The 18,166-nt window shown below is 56.0% G+C and overlaps 5 protein-coding genes across 5 annotated transcripts; 3 read left to right on the top strand and 2 right to left on the bottom strand.

Moving 5' to 3' along the window:
- Window positions 1-500: 500 nt before the first annotated feature.
- On the bottom strand, window positions 501-1,854 carry SODALDRAFT_174464 (NAD(P)-binding protein). The gene is made up of 3 exons (XM_028607015.1): window positions 1,258-1,854; window positions 922-1,153; window positions 501-829 (listed from the first exon to the last, which is right to left on the bottom strand). Exons 1-3 carry the CDS (start codon window positions 1,753-1,755, stop codon window positions 633-635), a joined length of 927 nt encoding a protein of 308 aa, XP_028465597.1. The 5' UTR covers window positions 1,756-1,854; the 3' UTR covers window positions 501-632.
- A 541-nt stretch (window positions 1,855-2,395) lies between these two features.
- Window positions 2,396-3,727, top strand: SODALDRAFT_340157 (hypothetical protein; the record flags this gene model as incomplete). Its single annotated transcript, XM_028612921.1, has 2 exons — window positions 2,396-2,578; window positions 2,702-3,727. 2 exons carry the CDS (start codon window positions 2,396-2,398, stop codon window positions 3,725-3,727), a joined length of 1,209 nt encoding a protein of 402 aa, XP_028465596.1.
- A 67-nt stretch (window positions 3,728-3,794) lies between these two features.
- On the bottom strand, window positions 3,795-5,889 carry SODALDRAFT_379058 (hypothetical protein; the record flags this gene model as incomplete). Its single annotated transcript, XM_028615018.1, has 4 exons — window positions 3,795-5,424; window positions 5,512-5,609; window positions 5,701-5,707; window positions 5,774-5,889. The coding sequence occupies 4 exons, from the start codon at window positions 5,887-5,889 to the stop codon at window positions 3,795-3,797; spliced, it is 1,851 nt and encodes a 616-aa protein (XP_028465595.1).
- A 1,404-nt stretch (window positions 5,890-7,293) lies between these two features.
- On the top strand, window positions 7,294-8,172 carry SODALDRAFT_174403 (hypothetical protein). Its single transcript, XM_028607014.1, has one exon. The coding sequence runs from the start codon at window positions 7,417-7,419 to the stop codon at window positions 7,933-7,935; it is 519 nt and encodes a 172-aa protein (XP_028465594.1). The 5' UTR covers window positions 7,294-7,416; the 3' UTR covers window positions 7,936-8,172.
- A 6,961-nt stretch (window positions 8,173-15,133) lies between these two features.
- SODALDRAFT_174317 (hypothetical protein) lies at window positions 15,134-18,101 on the top strand. The gene is made up of 4 exons (XM_028607013.1): window positions 15,134-15,706; window positions 15,966-16,084; window positions 16,157-16,270; window positions 16,374-18,101. The coding sequence occupies exons 1-4, from the start codon at window positions 15,574-15,576 to the stop codon at window positions 17,997-17,999; spliced, it is 1,992 nt and encodes a 663-aa protein (XP_028465593.1). The 5' UTR covers window positions 15,134-15,573; the 3' UTR covers window positions 18,000-18,101.
- Window positions 18,102-18,166: the final 65 nt, after the last annotated feature.

The raw sequence follows: 18,166 nt of genomic DNA, 5'->3' as shown, positions 1-18,166 counted from the left end.
GGGGCTCCTCCTTGATGCCCTGGACGAGTCTGGACAACTCTACTGGGCGGGCCCCATTCCCGACAGTCATTACGAATAATTACTTCGGACCTGTTAAAGACTCCGGCATTTAACGCCCATTAAGATGTACACACGTGGAGCCTGCTAACCCCGTCCCGTCCTTGAGATGAAACGCGCCTTGGACTGAGCTGCAGGATGAATACGGAGTGAGAGGCGGGACGCGTTGGTTGGTGGTTATTTTGGTCGTATTTTGCTCCCTGACAGGGTGACAGCCGAGGCCAACGACCAACGGTCAACCAGCCACTAGGTAATGATGAGCTGCACGAAGCACAAACAGCATTATTCTTTATTTTCCGTTGTACGTTCATCGCCCTCAGTGACCCCTTGCGGTGCACTTGGTACCTAGTTACAGTACCTTAGGTACAGAACTGTACGGAGTACTTCGGCGGATCGGGCCATGGACTAGCTCCGCTTTTTACAACGGGTCTGACGGGAACATCCGCCCGTGCCGCGTGCTCCTACCTTACGTAAGGTACTAAAATTATACCATAATTTACGCCCTATTCGCATGTAATACAATGTGCAGGGCGCTTATTATTTCCAACCCAACTGGCAACACCCAACCCACGCGACTAAAACTTCGGTGGAAGCATGCTCTCCGACAAACCCTCGATACCGGCCTTGAGGAAATGCGGTTCCTTCTTGATCTGCTCCCCGACAACGCCGGTCTTCAGCTCTTCGACATCCCAGTTCGACCAGATGAAGCGACCGTGAAGGAACTCGGCCTCTGGAGAGGCCAGAAAGACAGCCAAGCGGCCGGGTAAATTTTCTACAAGGCGTCTTGCGTTAGCAGTAGCTTGCTGCTTCCCCGTCGGCGTCATCCGTCATCCGTCGTTCTAGGGAGTACCGAACGAAACTCACCATCGTCCCACACCATGCTGTTAATCACTTGCTCGGGAATGTGTTTACGTGCCGACTCGCTCAGGATGCCACCGGGGTGGAAGCTGACAATCTGCATCACCTCCGGCTTCACATCTCTGGCGATTTGCTGGACGACCGCGTTCCCCGAGAGCTTGGTGAGACCGTACGTGGGTCTATCGCCCCCCATGGTCGTCCACATGTAGGAAGCGATGGTCGAAACGTTGACGATGAACTGGCGAGCAAGGTGGGTTAGAACTTGGAACCATCGCATGGGCTTTATGAAGGGCCAAGACAAAGGGGCGAGAAAACAAGAAGAAGAAGAACGAAAGGCTTTACCTTTTGTCTTGTCCCTTGACCAGGCTGCTTATACAACCGCTCTGCAAAATCAAGCGGCGTCCGCACGTTCACCAGGAAATCCTGCCAGACGCCATCCCTTCCGTTCTCGAGAATACTCTTCTGCGCCCCCATGGCCGCCGCATTCAGCACGAGAACGTCAACCACGATCCCCTCCGCCTGGAGATCGGCCCAGAGCTTCCCGGACGCCTCGAGCGAGGAGACGTCGCACACGCGCCCGTCGGCAACGGTAGGTGAGCCCAGCTGCTCGGCTTCCCGGGCGAGTTGGGCGGCGGAGTCCCGAACCACGTCCGGACGGCGGCCCGTGAGGATGACGCGTTTGGCAGATGCCGCGGTGAAGGCTCGGGCTATGGCGAAGCCGATGCCGGTGTTGCCGCCTGTGATGAGGACGGTCTTCCCGGCCTGGCTGAGTTCTGGACGCTTGGGGTCGATGGCCGGGTAGGGGGCTTTGTGGTACTTTTGAAGAGAGGGGAGGCTCATGGTGAGGAGGATTAGAGAGGTGCGTAGCGTAAGTGTGAGCGTGAGTGTGAGTGTTGTAGACTTGTATCAGTTCTTTCTGACTGCTGTTGGACCTGAGCCATTCTTTTGATTTGTGCCCCCTACTCCAGGCTTCTTATACCTCGATGATACTCATTCGGTGATCTATCGGAGATTTTCATGCAATGACGGGCTTTTTTCCTACTGATACAATGATAATGACGCTGGGAGTTTCTGTTTTCTAGTTAGACGGGGAGAAATCCGTCGGTCTAACAGTGCCTTCGGGATAATTAAGGGGGGAACCTTCGGGACACCCCGGATACCCAACAAATTCATCCCCACCTGGTGACGGGGAGCGGAAGAAAACCCGCGAGGGCGGATCCACGCCCGCATGCGGATCTAACATTATCTAGGGCGGACATTTCGCCGCAAGCTGACGAACGTCGTGTCTCCTGTGAGCAGACAACAAGGACAAACCACCTTCCCACTTTTTCCCCTCGGACTTCTCATGCGCTTACTACATGTACCTAGACTGATCTTGACCACCGACGCAAGTTAACGCAGACAGTCAGACAGTCAGACTCACCCCATTCGATCACTACTCAGACTACTCTCCGTAATGTCCCAGTCCACCCGCAGGATCATGGCCTGCGTGTCCTGCACCAAGGCCAAAAGGAGGTGCTCCAAGCAGATCCCGGCCTGCTCCCGCTGCACCAGGCAGGGCATCGACTGCAGATACCCGGCCCCTCGGGTCGCACCCCCTTATCATCTCGTCTTTACCGAGGACGGTCAGGGAATCTCCGCCGTAGCCGCTCCCATCGGCGGCGTAGGTCCCGCGAATCAGATAGCCGTCCCGACAACAACCCGGCTGACCCCGGATACCACGGCCACCCCTGTACAAGACGCGGAGGAGCAGCAGCGTCAGCACCTGCACCACCATTGGCATCAGCAGCCGGTCAACGAAATCGACGCCTACATCGCCAACCTCTGGTTCCTCAACCCGACGTCCTGGAACGCCAAACCCGCTCCTCACCTGATTGGCCGCGTCAGCTTCACCGACCAGGCCCTCCCCCATTTCGTCGGCCAGCTCCAGCGCTGGGTGGGCCAGTGGACTTCGGACGCCCGCTGCCCGCTGATCCACGGCCAGCTCTTCGCCTCCGACCTGCCCCTCATTGTGCAGGACGCCTTCACCGCCGCCGTCGCCTACCAGTCACGTACACCCGCCATGGGGCGGGCTGTCCTCCGCATCGTCGCAGACCGTGCCACCAGGTTAGTCCAGCAGCAGCAGCAGCAGCAGCATGATGAGTCGACCCAGGCGTCCGCGCCCCATGCCGCCGCGGGGGTCGAAGGGTCCGAGGGAGCGGAGAATGAGAACCTAGGGAGCGTCATGCTGGATACCACCACGCACCTTCAGCGTACGGCCGCCCTGGTCATCTACACCATTATTTGTCTCTTTGACGGGGACATTCGATGTCGTGCCGAGGCCGAGGAGAGGCTTGATCTCCTCATTGCTTGGGCGTATCAGTTGCGCGAGAGCGCCTCCTTGGATGTCGCTTGCCAGATTGACTGGGCTGTCCCGTACCTCGGCGAAGGGACCATCACCACCGCCACCGCCGCCACCGCCGACGTTGAGCACGTCTGGCAGGCGTGGATCTTTGCCGAGTCGGTCCGCAGGGTGTACACGACCGCCTTGCTCATCGTCACGACCTACCGGATCATGAAGCAGGGCTGGACCGAGTGTTTCGGAAGCCTCCCCGTCAGCGGGGCCGACGGTCTATGGGATGCGCCGTCTGCTTACACGTGGCTCGCCAAGCTCAGGGAGAAAAAGGGGAACATGAGCATCGTCCAGGTCGCCGATGAGAATCTCTTGCTGACTGGGTTCAACCCAGCTGACCTGGACGAATTCGCCCGCGCCGTCCTCTCGGTGACTTGTGGTTTGGAGACACTGGAGCGATGGAGTGCCAACGCAGGATGAACATGAATCTTTGCTTCGGTGCCCACATGCATATTCTTCCTCCAGGGTCAGGTATGGACTATAGAGATCAACTTCGAAATACCTCCAGCCTCATCCTCCCCTTCATCAAAGTCCAAACCCACAGCCCACAAACGACCAAGACGGCCCCGAAACTAAACACCAAACTCCCCCCAAACACGAACGAATGGTACGTCCAAGCCCGCCCCGGATCCAGCCGCGCCGTCTGACACACGACCGCCCAGGGCAGCACGTACAGCAAATTACTCGCCAAGCTCTGCCAGAGGTACCACCGCGGCCTCGTCGCCAGCAATACGGTCGCCAACTGCGTCGACACGGCGTAGAAGATGTAACACCAGTCGATCGACCGCCACATCATGGCCGTCAAGTCCGCGACCTCGTCCGACCCGCCCAGATACCTCGCGAAAGGGCGCGCGGCGAAGAAGGTCAGGAAGAGGCAGACGGGGACCTCGACGGCCAGGGCGAGCGATGCGCTGACGAGCGCGGGGCGCATGATGGGGAGGATGGTGGCGCGGGGGTCGGCGCCGCGGGGCCGCAGGTTGGTGATGCCGATGGAGCGGCGGAACGCGCCCCATTTGTGGCCCGTGAAGGCGAGGGAGGTTTGTTCCAGGGCCAGGACGGGCACCATGACGAGGCCCCAGCGGATGGTATTGAAGATGCCCCAGGCGGTGGCGTAGGTGGAGCCCATGGCTACGATGGTGGTGACGAGCCAGAGGTAGAGGGCGTTGCGGATGGCGGATTCGGTGAAGGTGATGATGCCGGGGCGGATGAGTACGAGGAGGGCAGCGATGCTCGGTCGGGTAGGCTCGTCGTGTATTTGCGGTTGCGACTGTGGTTGTGTTCCGCTTTCTTGTGCAAGACTTGCATGGGCGAGCTTGGTCTTGAATGTGAAGGTGTTGCGCCAGAGAAAATAGACCAGTCCGACCGACGCAGCCGTCAGATTACAGGCAAGCTGGATCCCCGCCTGGAGGTTCACTGTCGGCTCATGTCCCCCCACACGGACAGTCGAGATGAGAAGAAGATCCAGGATGATATTCACCGCAAACTTGGCCGAGCTGATCATCAACGGCACGTCCGGCTTATCCAACGCCCTGGTGGCATTCGCCGTCGCCGTCTCGACCGCACTCCCCAGGGCGCTGAACGCGCTGATGCGCACGTAGCTGACGCTCACGTCGCGCACCTCGACGGGGACGAAGGCATCGGCGAACGACGACGCGCCCGAGACAAAGGCGACGCTCATGACGAGGCCCAGCGCCGCCTGGGTCAGGATCAAGGTGTGGGTTAGTTGTAGCCGCTGGGCGAGGGTCCGGGAGGCCTTGTCGCCGATGATGACCCACGAGGCGCGCGGCAGGCCTTCGTTGAGGACTTCGACGATGATGCCGATGTAGGTGTAGACGTCGGTGGTGACGACGAGGGAGGCGTCGATTTGGGCAACCCAGAATTTGGAGAGGGTGCTGTATAGGGCCGGGAGGATGAAGGAGGCGAGGTTGAAGAGGAGGGCGCCGGGGAAGGTGGTGCGGTGGAAGGCCGATTTCAGAGTGTGGGCGGAAGACGCTTCAATTTCTTCATGTTGTTCATCTTCATGGTGTTCGTGTTGATCTTGCGAGATGTTGATGGACTGATCGCGGTCGGTCTGGATCTCCTCGATGACATTTTTGGGGAGCATGGTGTAAGCGTAACTGGAGCCTGTATCATGTATCATGAGTGTCGAACGTCAGTCTTTGAGATGAAAGGCGAGAGGAGAGCATTTGGTTTAAATCACTGACGACGGTTCATCTTGGAGATGGCATGGGACATATTCTGGGTGGTTGGCGTTGGCCTCCCACATGTCCGTAAGACAGTCTTTCAACCCCGCGACAGGCATCTAGACCAATTACAGTCTGTGGAACAGTCGAGGAGAGTCGACAAGCCCGTCTGGACCCAGCTACGAGTGATTACTCGTACATTTCATGCACCAGGGGTCTGTATGATGTATCTGTTCCCCGTAGGTATGTATAATATGGATACAAAGGTACGACCCTCGCTCACGCCTGGCAGTACAGATGTACTGTGACCGGCCCGAGTCCGTCCCGGGCCGTATCCGTCGTCGGCGATCGGCCCGACCCGTGAAAGGCAATTAATTCCACTCCGTAGAAGGGCGACATATGCTATAGACCGGCGTTCAAAGTTCAAACAGAAGTCGCGATATAATCTTCAGCTTATTTCAACATGTCAGTTGCGTCCAATCGAGCCAATACAATGTAGCAATACTCTGAGTCTACAACGCTGCTCAGTGCTTCGGCTTCCCTTTGTGAAACTCACCTCAAACTTGTTCCAAACTCCAATGGGGATGATTCTCGTGCTACTCCGGTTTATAGTGATAATGGTACTTGCAGTTCTGCTTTACTTGCCTGTCTTGCCTGATATCTCGTCGCATTCTCGCCTCTAAGGGTTGTTATATCATTAAGACCGTAAGACGATATTCAAAGCCATAGATAGCCGTGCGACATCGGGAGACTTTATAGGCACGAAGTCTTACTTTGATAGAATTGACTTGATACAGGTATGCTCTTCTCAACTCAAACTCGACTGTTCTGGACGAAGACTCCTTACATTTGGTACCAACTCGATCCCATAAAACAAACTCCCCCAGGTGGAGGACGCTGGAAGTCTGTTGTTTCTAGTCTTAGTCTGTTGTTTCCGAGAGTAACTAATAGGTCGGTTGTTACAAGCCCTTTCAACTGACAAAACTGGGGGTTTTCTGCAAATTTGGACGAGCCTGGAAGATGAGCAAGTAACGGCACCAGACGTCGTGGAACAGCCACCTGTGTTTGGAAGCTTGCAAAGTGTATCGCCAACAGGAGACAAATATCATGGCTTCAAGGAGACGATACACGAGTTGAGACTTGAGAGCAGTACATACCCCTTTTTTCACACCTACGTAGCTTCGGGTCCCAGTTTCAAGTTGCGTCTTGTAAGAGCAAGTCATTGTTAGTTTCTTCGTCCTCTCACAGAACACGGTGCATCTAGAGAAGCGCCAAATACAGGCCGATTTCGTCCAGAAGTAATGATTCATGACACCACATGCAGAATTCCCTAGCCACGTGAATAGCTCCCTCTCATTCTGGAGGCCTCCTCGAAGACCTGACCAGTTTGCTGCGGAAGCACAGTTTAGTTTTACTCCCTCGTAGGAGAAGCGGATACTTTGTTATTTCTGTTCAGAGGCCTCACAGCCCTCGCCCGCGTGTAAGGGTAGGACATTTACATTTACCATCCATCAAGCTGACCCAGATGACCAACTTTGACGCCTTGGTCGTGCGTCTTGCTATCTTCACCCCAGGTCTTCGTCTTTGTGCCCTCAACAGGAACGCTTCCGAAATTTCTTGGCGTCCTACAAACTCCCATAGCGAAATCGTCCCATCCTCCCAATGCCCCAGCCTCAAACATTCATCCACTCTCTCCCATAAAGCCCCTGTGCTTCTTCCTAGGCACCACTGAGCACATGACAATGTTATGGCAAATCTCAGGAGTCTTCAATCCGGCTGGGCGCCTGGGCAGGCCTATGATCTACCCATAGTCCGTCTCGTCGATCAGACGTCCTCTGACTCGATGTCCTCTCCCCCGGCCGTTCGAAACGACAAACGGGCCATCCGAGCCGGGCAAGCTTGGAACTAGACAAGAAAGGCGAAAGGATGTTGTTTAGAAATAGTTATCAGATTGCGAATACGAACACTCTGGCATTGGCGGCCCCCCTCCTTTTCCCCTCCACACCACCCCTGCGTACACCATCCAACCCCCTTTTCTCCCACAAAGTGAGACATCCACACACACCCACTTGCCCTTACAATAGTTCGGCCAGCCCATGCCACCAGGGGGGTCACATGGCAAGTCAGCACACCCAACCCACCATAGTCCCGGCAAAGCAAAACGCGCCGTCGCGTCCCGCTCTCTTTTCTCTCTCTTTTCTCCCTCTCTCTCTCTCTCTCTCTCTCAGCCAGCCAGCCCATTTAGTCCCCAGTGTCATGGACCATGGGAATCCGGCGACCTGGGAATGGGAACTAGGAATAGAAACCCGGCGCCATCATAACATAGCCATCCAACTTTTCAGCCGTCTCGATGTCCGTATGAGTTCCGCAGGGGCGAGGGGGCCCAAGGGTCAGGATCTAAACTTTTCACCCGAACTGGGACGGCACGCGTTGTCACGGTCCTAGACTAGACTCCGCCAGACCACCCACCGCAGGACGGCCGGGCTGACCCCTTCTATTCTCTTCACTTACCTTACCCTACCCGAAGGTGCGCAGCTGACGCGTTCGGGCACGGGGTTCGCGTCGCGTTTTCTGATGTCATTATGATGTGACGCGAGAGTGGACGACGCGAAGCCGAGGCCTCAGGGAGGGAGGCAGAGGCTCAGAGCTGGTGAAGAACGGGGATCACGATCTCGTTACCGTACGACCATGACATCCCCAACTGAAACTGCTCGTGGCTTCCTCACTGCGATGGATGGCGGGTTTTCCCTTTCTCGTCTACGCCGGTGTGTGTCACGTCGACGACGGTCGTTCTTCATGCCCATCGTCCCAAAAGAGTGAAGATGGACCGAGAAAACACGACGTCGTACTCCCGCGCCCCCCCTCCTCCCTGTCACGGGTTGTGAAGATCAGGCAAGATATTGCCGACGAAAAACGTACATGTATGTATACGACCATATGCAAAGTCGTGGACAAGTGCCGGCCCCCATCAAGTTTCAACGTCCCGTCAATACAACCATAGACACACAGTCACCCGTTTTGCCGTTGATGGGAAGACGTATGCAGACCAGGGTCATGGGCCTTGATTGCATCGGATCCTCGGCATTTGGACGGGTCTGGTTGATTCGAGCATCCCGAGGCTGCCGGTTGTTATCTTGGTTTTTCTCTTCTTCTTCTTCTTCTTCTTCTTCTTCTTCTTCTTCTTCTTCTTCTTCTTCTTCTTCTTCTTCTTCTTCTTCTTCTTCTTCTTCTTCTTCTTCTTCTTCTTCTTCTTCTTCTTCTTCTCGCACGTCTCTCTTCTTTCCACCGCAATATTTTCCTCCTCAGATGTGCAGCCAAAGGGATCGCCTTCCAAGGAATAAGGCCAAGATGGGGACGCGTTGGCCAGGGTCGGGGGGGAATGTCTGGTATCATGGGATCTCCAAGCGAAGCGACGTGCTAAGAATATCATATCCCCATAATATGTCCTTGGCTCACTACTACTTATCGGGTTAGCCAGAGGACACCATGAGTCGATGTGGCGCAAGCGCACGCCTCTCCATGGCCAAGCACGGGGTATGGGCTCCTGGCCCCGATGACAGCGGGGAACAGGGAAAAGTGAGGGGTGTGGCTAGTTGCAAGGAAACCCCCGTCCAGGGTAGGAGAGCTGGTCATGCGGGGGTGGGAGAGAGGAGATATAGAAGTCGGGTGGGGGAGGGTAGTCAGGAGAAATACGAGGTCTAGCGGCAGACGTATCCAAATGGCATTTGGCGCGCTCTCCGGACCGAACGTGTAGAAAGAGTCAAAGAGGATGACAGAGGAATAGAATGATGCGAGGGGAAAAAAAATTAAGGGGCACCTCAACGGATCTCCAGCACTCGAATTCGCAGTACGGAGATATTGAATGCATCGCATGACCATGTAGGATCGAGTTCCCGCCGGAGACACTGCAAACGACAAGCTGCGAACTGCTGCTGGAGGTGCATTAGATGGACCGAGGACCCATCAAGGCGTGAGATGTACTGCAGGGTTGCGGGGCACGGAGGGATAGGTTTGAGGTAGTAGCAGCGTGAGAGGCTGACTGATCCATATGGAAAATAGGAGAGAGGATGTATGTATGTGTGAGTGTGTGTGAGTGGGTGAGAGAGAGTATAGAGTAGGCAACTGGGATCTAGTACGATGTAGTCGTCCGGCCTGACGGCTTGGCGGGCGGATGGTCAAGGTGGGAGGGGTCGTGATGGAGGGCGGAGAACAGGGATGAAGCGGGAGGGGTGGGTGCAGAAGCAGCGGATTGGGGGGAATGAATCAAGGCAGGACCATCTATCCGTATGCGTAGGGGCGGATCATCTTGGGCGGTTCGTTTCCGAGCGCAGATCATTGACTGCTGCGAGGCTCGTTCTCTTCAAGACCGCAACGTCTCTGATGAGCGGGACGAAACAGACACAGAGAGTCAGTAATAACCAGGTGAAGGTATATCAGCGGAGGTGGGCAATGGGTCGCCGGTGATAGAAGGCTGATGCCAAGTCGTTGCCTTGGTGAGACGCTGATGTACGTATTTCAGGTTAGTCCAGCAGTGAGGTTCGAAGAGAAACAGAGAAAAAAACAAGAAAAAAAAAGGACGGACTGCCGGCTTTTCCCGCTGCGCCTTGGGCCCAGTTGGTTTCTCCCCGCGGCTGAAGGGGTACGAGATATGCCGTGTTGAGTCGACGACTGCACGACATGACACGACGACGAGGCGGAAAAGCCGGACGAGGGGTCGTCCCAAAGCGGCGATGTGCAAGCGAGGAATGACTAGAGAAAAGGGGAGAGCTGGAATGCGGGTAGCACAAGGAAAACGCCTCGATACCGATGAGGGTCTCGTCAGTAAATAGAGCCGGCTGAAGCCATGGCGAGTTCCGGTAGAAGGGGGAGGGGGCCGCTTGGTCCTTAGGTGTAACCGAGAAGAGGTAAAGGCGTAAGAAAAGGCGTAACACGCTGCAAGGCTAAGCGGAGCAGACTGGATAGACGGCCTGCATCATCGGAGCTCTCCCGGGCAGCCAAAGGGGCCATCCCGTAAGAGGCGACAGACTCATGGCTGCGGGAAAAGGAGACAAGTCAGTGCAAAGGGCATGCGGAAGGGTCGTACAAGAATCTTCAGGGTAGATAGAGGGGAAGAAATAGGCAAGTAACACAGATTGGCGTGAAAAGACGACTGGAAGTTTGGAAGGTCAAGCAAAGGGTATAAAGTGATGAATCGCGTCGTCCAAGGCATCCCCCGGTTGCACCATTTCAGCAGAAGGATTTGTGAATCGTGCCGAGTCGACGTGCCTGGCTGGCGTAGTAAGGCTGCGGCTTGCCAGAGAAAGCAAGTTGCCGCAGTAAGCCGAGAGGAATTTCCTGATTGTACCTGTAGTCAGGAAGAGGTGAAGAAGAGGGCGTCGGGGTTGCTCAAGGAGCGGTCTACTCGTAGGTTCGTTCCAGGTTTTCCGCCATTTCAGTTGTCATTTGTTCCATTCATAATAAGGGCCGGGCTGGATTCAAGTTTGTAAGTAGCGATAGGTCAAGGATGATAGACTGGGACGGTCAGTGAAGCGACTGTTCGCTGTACGGATTACGTCTTTTCGGCCGACGACACACAGCCTCACAGGACACGGACCTTGATTTTCGCGGGCTAAACGCGGGTGTCGTCTGCGCCGAGGCTCGATCTGGTGAGTTCCTCTTTCGACCCTTCGCATCGAAGGTCTTTTGGAGGGGGGGGTGGGCAGAGAAGAGGACAGCGTCGGAGAGAAGAGAAGAGACCTCGGAAGAGGCAAGGGTGAGTCGAATCGCGTGGGGGTCGAGGCGCAGAGGGGTACCAGAGAGGGGGAGTCTGGATCGCACAGGTGAGACCTATGACGATGACCGTCCCCGGTCTCGTTGGTCGCGCCGGTTCATGCACGTGGTTTGTTGATGCTGTCGAATCCAAGGCATTCGAGAGACGTGACAGGGCAGAAAATAGTGTAGAGTCAAGTATCCATCCCGCGTGAGACAGAATGCGCGTCTCGAAGAGTTCAGGCACGGGAAGCGGCGGGTTAGTATGGAAACAGAGAGTTGAGCCGTGGGCTGTTGGTTGTTGGGAGCTGAAAGAAGTCTGCTTATGTTGGAATCGATGCGGATGGAGCAGAGGTGAAGCTCAGGTGAAGCTGTCTGTGGTCTTGGTCTGTGATGTTGAAGGTGCGGGGGCGCGACGGAGAGTACCGAGGTACCTGTCGTATCTCAATGATACCTAGCCACAGTAAAACAGTGTATATTGATAACAATATACACTGGGTACCTAGACTCGTGTTGATTACGCAGCATATGTACACCAGATGTTCCTGCGATCCGAATCGGCGGAAAAACGGATCGCACAGAATCTGGTCACATCACATCTCACTGCACTCACTGCACTCACTGCACTCACTGCACTCACTGCACTCACTGCACTCACTGCACTCACTGCACTCACTGCACTCACTGCACTCACTGCACTCACTGCACTCACTGCACTTTGCGGGGATGGCAGGACTTTGCATCATCACATGATCTACCATACGTCGTATGAAGTCCTGCTTATTATTCGCTTTTGTATTTATATTTTTTTATTTTTTATTTTATTTTATTTTTATTCTTTTCATTTACGTACAAAGTCAAAGGCCCGGGGCCGTGGATGAGTCGACTGAAATATCACAAGTTTACAACAGGCGACAGGTCGTGGCACGGGGCTTTCCTCAAACCGGCTGACTGCATAGTGCCACCATCGAGAACTCGACGATTACGGCCAAGGGATACATCTACGCGACCCCCTTCTCTTTTTCCTTGGCCACGGCTAACCCCACCCGGGCTTCGACGTCGCTGCTGCGAACTGCTCTCAAAGGGCGATCACCGCGTCGTCGTCGATCTGGAAGGGTTCTTTCTCACTGCTCAGAGGCCATGAACGAGGACGAAGGACGACCTAGAGTTAACCAGACCCCTGCCCCCCACCCTTCTTCTGCTTCTCCTTTTTCTTGCGCCTGCACGGCTGTAGCATTGAGGCCGCCTTAGGCCAGGCCATTTGGCCTCGTGATAGACCGACGAGTTGGGAAGCTGGACATGCCAAGGGCAAAACCACCCACACGCCCCGTTCATGGTCGTTGTCTCAGCCATCCCCCCACCCCCCTCTGACGAGGCTGCCTCAAGTGTATGAGGTCTGGGGAGGTTTGGGAGGTCCTCTGGGGCCTTGCAGGCAGCGCTCTCTCTCTTCCCTGTCCGTTTCTGCCCTCTGTCGCTCTGTTTTACTTCCCTGTCTGCCCACCTTGTAGTGTCGATGAGTCCTTACGACAGTGATACCCACACTCCAGAAACAGTCGAGGACGAGTCGGAAGTCGAGGGCCATCAGCGTGATCGACCAGTCGCGTCGTTGCCCTCTGCCGAGGGTGTCCAAAGCTAGAGCAAGGAGGGGCCAGGCCATGCAGGTCGAACGGGTGTGGATATTGTGGGAAGCGGAGGGGAGGGGGCGTATGATCAAACAGGATTCAGGATGGGAATGTCCGAAATACCATGCGCCCGCCCATTCCTGGGGGGAAGATAGTCAGCCTGTGTCGTGTTGACAGTACTACGAGGCTCTTGTAGAACAGGCGTGAGAGGGCGTATCGTGTATGTGGAGTAGCCTAGTAGGGATGGACAGTGCTATCACTACGGCGTAGGTCTCACGGTTCACTGAAGGACGACGACTCTCTCTTTCTGTCGGGCCCAGATTTCGGGAGGATGGTGCGGAATATGCGATGAACATGAAGAATAGTGATATTGAGAGGCGGAGAGGTGGAGAGGTGAAAAAGTACGACTACCTGGAGTAGTCACCAGGGACTCGGGGAGGGAGACTGGAGAGGGACGGAGACCCAAGACGTAAGACGTACGCTTCTGTTTTTAAGACGCCCATCGCCCAGGGTCTGGTATATCATTTTCATCCCTGTTCCTCCTCCACCGCGTTTTATTTCTTCTCATTTTGCATTCACTCGTTGATTTCGGCAACCCTTTTTTGACTTGTTGCATTCTCTAGGACTCTGGTTGCCTACAAGGCAAACCGTCAACATCTAAACCGGCTTACCAGGCAGTCGGTAAAGGCCAACGGGAGACCGTGAGTGCAGGCGCCCACCCAACCCCTGGTTCGCATCCAGTCGTCCCCCCCCCGTCTGTCATCCGCCTCCGCCTCCGCCCGAGATTGCCCAGGTTGGACTCACTTCGCTTTTGCGACAATCGTCAAGGTAGGTAATTACCCCGCCCACAAAGCTAAGCCCTATCGTGGCCTCGTTGTCGGGCCGGGCTGACAAGAAGATGGAGGACCAGTCATCGACCTCATCGGCGGTTGGCCTTCCTGCCTTCCTCGGCGAGGAAGCTTCTCGACTTGCGCTGTCGGTGAGTCGACCACGGAATATTCTACATGTCTGAATTCCCACTTTCTCTTGTTCCAGTTCTGAGTTCACCCTCCGCCTCGTCCAAGATGCACGTGTCTTACACGAGAGCATACATAAAGAAGTCTAACTATTGAGTCCAAGGTTCTAACTTCTAACCTCTGCCAAGGAGAATTGCATTATTAATGGCACCCGAAAGCAGAAGCGGACCTATTAAAGACACACGGCTTCCACTCACCGGAATACTACATTGAATTACATCTGCACTCTGTCCTCCCACACTGGACGACAATACGTCTGGTCTGCACAGTCTGGTCTGCAGCGTAGATCAAACACGGCGCAGTCCCGTCGAATTCGATCACCTTCCCCCCCCCCCCCCACTGCTCATTCCATCGCTACCGAAAGAGGGAACGCAGGACGCTGTATGCACCCGTCGTTGAGCCTACCCGATTCGTCCCCCGAATATTTGACCGAATATTGAACACTGGGGAACGTGCCTGTTACGACTATCCACAAGGGCAACTTTGAACGGACTGGCCCGTTTTTCCCGATCCCTCCCGCCTTGCAACCTAGGACGGGGCTTTGTGCGAAGAAAAACGGCGGTGGCTTGTTCGAATTGTTGCGCAATTCGTCGACATCGACAGTAGGTCGCCCGCATCGAGCGCCTTGCGCCAGCCAAGCCAGATCAATCCATAAGCAGACTTGCGAAGTACGAAGCACACCACCACAATCAACGGTCAACCGGGTTTCCCCCACAGCTCTCTGTCCGCTATCAACCGTCAAACGGCTGTCGTTAGTGGCTGAAGAAGAAGAAAAAAGAAGAAAAAAGAAGAAAAAAAGAAGAAGAAAAAGGGACATAGAGAATCTGACTCGCAAAGGAACCCAGTGCCTGTTGATAGGTACAGAACCGTCGCTTGCCGCTATTCCGACAGAGCACAAGGGGAAAAGAAAGGTACTCCGTGCTTGCTGGGCTTTTCAACCAGAACCGACTCAATCTGCGAGTGCTCTTCAAGTATTTCCCCGCTCCTGCTACGTTGGGCCCGACGCTGCGGGTGTCAAGGAAGGGACAGTACCACCACTGCCAGTACCAGTACCACTACCACTACCACCGCTACGGCTACCGACTACCTTTCCATTACCATTACCACTACCACTACCACTACCACTACCATTACCACTCCCACGCGAGGTAATTACCTGCCTTGCGGTACGGAGTACAGTACGAACCTACGGACACTCCGTACGGACACCCACGATACCTCTGCCTCGGCGCCTGGTACATCGGGAGTTGTCTATTGGTCTTTTATTATTAAGACCATTCACCAAACTCCCTCTATTGACACCATCATTGACCCACCCCATAATACACATGATCCTACATCTTCTTGTACACTTCATTCACACAATTGTATCCCCCGCCTCGCTTTGGACCTCCCCCCACCTTATCCCGTAATCGTCCACCAATTCCCAATCATCCTCTTCTCACCTGTACGACCGACCCGGCCCTTGAACTTGCCTCCATACATACACACACCAGACACCACACACCAGACACCACACACCACGCACCACACACCACATACTACAACACGCATCACACACCGGTTCCTTCGACCTCAGCTCCTGTTTCCCCGTCTCTTCCCACCCTTCCCTCCCCTCTTCTCCCCTCCCAATTCCCTCTCTCTGTCTCTCACACTCTCCCTTCGTCCCTTCTCTTCTTCTTCTCTCCTCCTCCATCATGCCTTCGACCGAGTATCGCCATATGCGCTCGGGCAGCCTCAGCATTGCTTCGCCAAATGGACATGCGCCACCCGTAATGGGACCGTTACCGCCTTCCACACAGAGATTCGAGGGCCCGAGAAGCCCACCGAGTACGTCACTCCACCCGGTCCTTGTTTTTTCTTCTTTTTCTTCATATATATTCTTTTTCTTCCCTCTTCCCTGTCCCCGTTTTTCCTATTCTGCCGATCTACTCCTGTCGTGCCTTCTCCCATCGCGTGCAAGCTGCAACGTGCAAAGGTGCAACGTGCCACATGCGATGACGTGCCATGCCCCTCGACTCCCTCTCGTCACCTCTGCCTGCTTCTTCTGTGCTAATCTGATCTTCTTCTTCTTCTTCTCCTCCTCCAGATACTTCTCACGTCCCCTGCAAATTCTATCGTCAGGGTGCCTGTCAGGCCGGGAATGCCTGTCCCTTTAGCCACGATCTCGGTGCTTCCGCTGAGACGGTCTGCAAGTATTTCGCCAAGGTACGTTCCCGCCTCCCGCTTCATTGTCTCGATCTGCCTTCTATTCTACCGCCTCCCTGTCTCGGGTCTCAGGTCCTAGGTCTTGGATCGCAATGCAAAGAAGCACCGCGGGGGGGGGATCATCGGGATGATCCAGCCTCCTTCCCATTCCAAATCAACGGCCCGCCCACATTGCATTGCCCCTCGGTTACACAGACCACTTCCCACCTCCCACCTCCCACCTCTCACTCCAATTGCCGTTATCGCCGAAAATCCCCGAGCTGACCATTTTCCCTCTCCCATCACATAGGGCAACTGCAAATTCGGTCCCAAGTGTGCCAACATTCACGTACTCCCCGATGGTCGGCGTATAAACTACGGAAAGAATGGCGTCACCATCGGCGCTGTTCCCATCGGCCTCGCTGGTCGAACCAACCCGACAGCACCAACTACCACCGCCTATAACCACGCCGCCACCACCACCACCACCACCACCACAAGCGCCTTGACCTCGGGTCTTTACCACGATGGTGTACCTCCCTATACCCCGACATACCCCTACCCCGAGAATCGCCAGCCTCACCAGCTCGGGCGCCAGCCGAGCCTGGAGAACGGCCTCCCCTCTGCTGACGCCGCCGCCTACTCTCTTGCCGGCTCGACCTACGGCTCCCCGCGTGACGATGATCCTTCGAGGCTGGGCCTCCTCGCCCTTTCGCCCGTCAACGGCAACGGCAACGGCAACGGCAAGACTCTCTCCGTGCTCGATGCGCCGCTACCGGCTTCCTTCGACTCCCAAGGCATCTCCAACGCCGCCCGATATCCCGCCGCGCCCTGGCCCTCGTCCGTGCCCTCCAAGTTTGGCATCGACTCGCCCTCCCCTTCACTCAGCAGTGCGAAAGATACCCGTACCTCCGACACCCTCAAGAGCCTCCATAACTCGGCCTTTGGCGGCAGCGAATATCTCTCCACCTCCAGTGCCGCCGCCGGCACCAGCCCGCCTAGTGCGCCCGTGGGCCTGGGCGAGGAGTACTTTGGCCGCCGACCCATGCACTCGAGCCGCTATGCTAGACCTAAGATGATGAGCTCCAGCCTCCCGAAGCCGACGGTGGACCGTGACTGGGACGCCGAGTTCGCCTTCTACGAGGAGGACTACCTGCCCCAGAACCTACAGGACCTCCTGACCCCGGCCGAGAAAGCACGAAGGGGGTCACTGCGCGCCGCCGATGCCGAGTTCGGAGGCGAGAACGCCGTCAAGTTCGGCAGCCCCATGGCCGGCGCGAGCCCCAGCCGGTGGGGACCCCTGTTCCAGCGCCAGAAGGAGGAAGAACTCGACGCCGGTCGCACCACCAACAAGCGCGCCCCTTCGGCCTTCGGCCACGTCGGCAGCCCGCTGCGCAACTCGGTCCTCTCCAACGGAATGGGCAACGGCAGCAGTGGCCTTGTTGGCGTCGGCAGCATCTCCAGCCGGACGACCCCCGGCAGCCGGTCGGGCAGCGATTCCGCCTCGGCTCTCACCCAGCAGCTGCAACGAACCCGCCTGCTCGGGGACGACAGCCTCAATAACAACAGCCCGCGGCTCCACCCCATGATGGCCGTGGGTCGCACGCCCGGGAACGGTGCCATCGGCCCTGTCGGCAGGGAACGCGAGAGAGCCATGGAGCGACACGTGTCGAGCGGTTCCATCGGCTCCTCGGGACGTTTTACTACTCCTGTCGACGAGGAGGATCCCGCCTTTGTGTTCAGCATGGAGGAAGATGGCGATGAGCAGCAGTCGGCCAGACAAAGAAAGCGAGCCTCGTCCGGCCTCGGTGTGGCCGGGACAGGATGGAGCTATGCAGGTGTCCTGTCCGGTAAAACGACATCAACGTCCGGGTCCGGCCTCGCCAAGGAGTCCCGCGAGCCTTCAGTGACTGTGGAGACCGTGGGCGGACGATGATGGTAATGAGCCGAGGCAGACGAAGAGAGAAGAAGAAAAAAAAACCCCTCTTTTCTTTTCTGATACGACGAAAAGCATAGCGATGGTACATACGGTCGGGGGGATTGGTAGGGAGTTTCTTTGACTCTTCCACCCCCGGCTCCCCGGTTCACCGACAAGGCATGAGC

The sequence above is a fragment of the Sodiomyces alkalinus genome (assembly GCF_003711515.1).
Source record: "Sodiomyces alkalinus F11 unplaced genomic scaffold SODALscaffold_6, whole genome shotgun sequence".
NCBI classification, from domain to species: Eukaryota; Fungi; Ascomycota; class Sordariomycetes; order Glomerellales; family Plectosphaerellaceae; genus Sodiomyces; species Sodiomyces alkalinus.
This window is presented reverse-complemented; position numbering and strand designations above follow the sequence as displayed.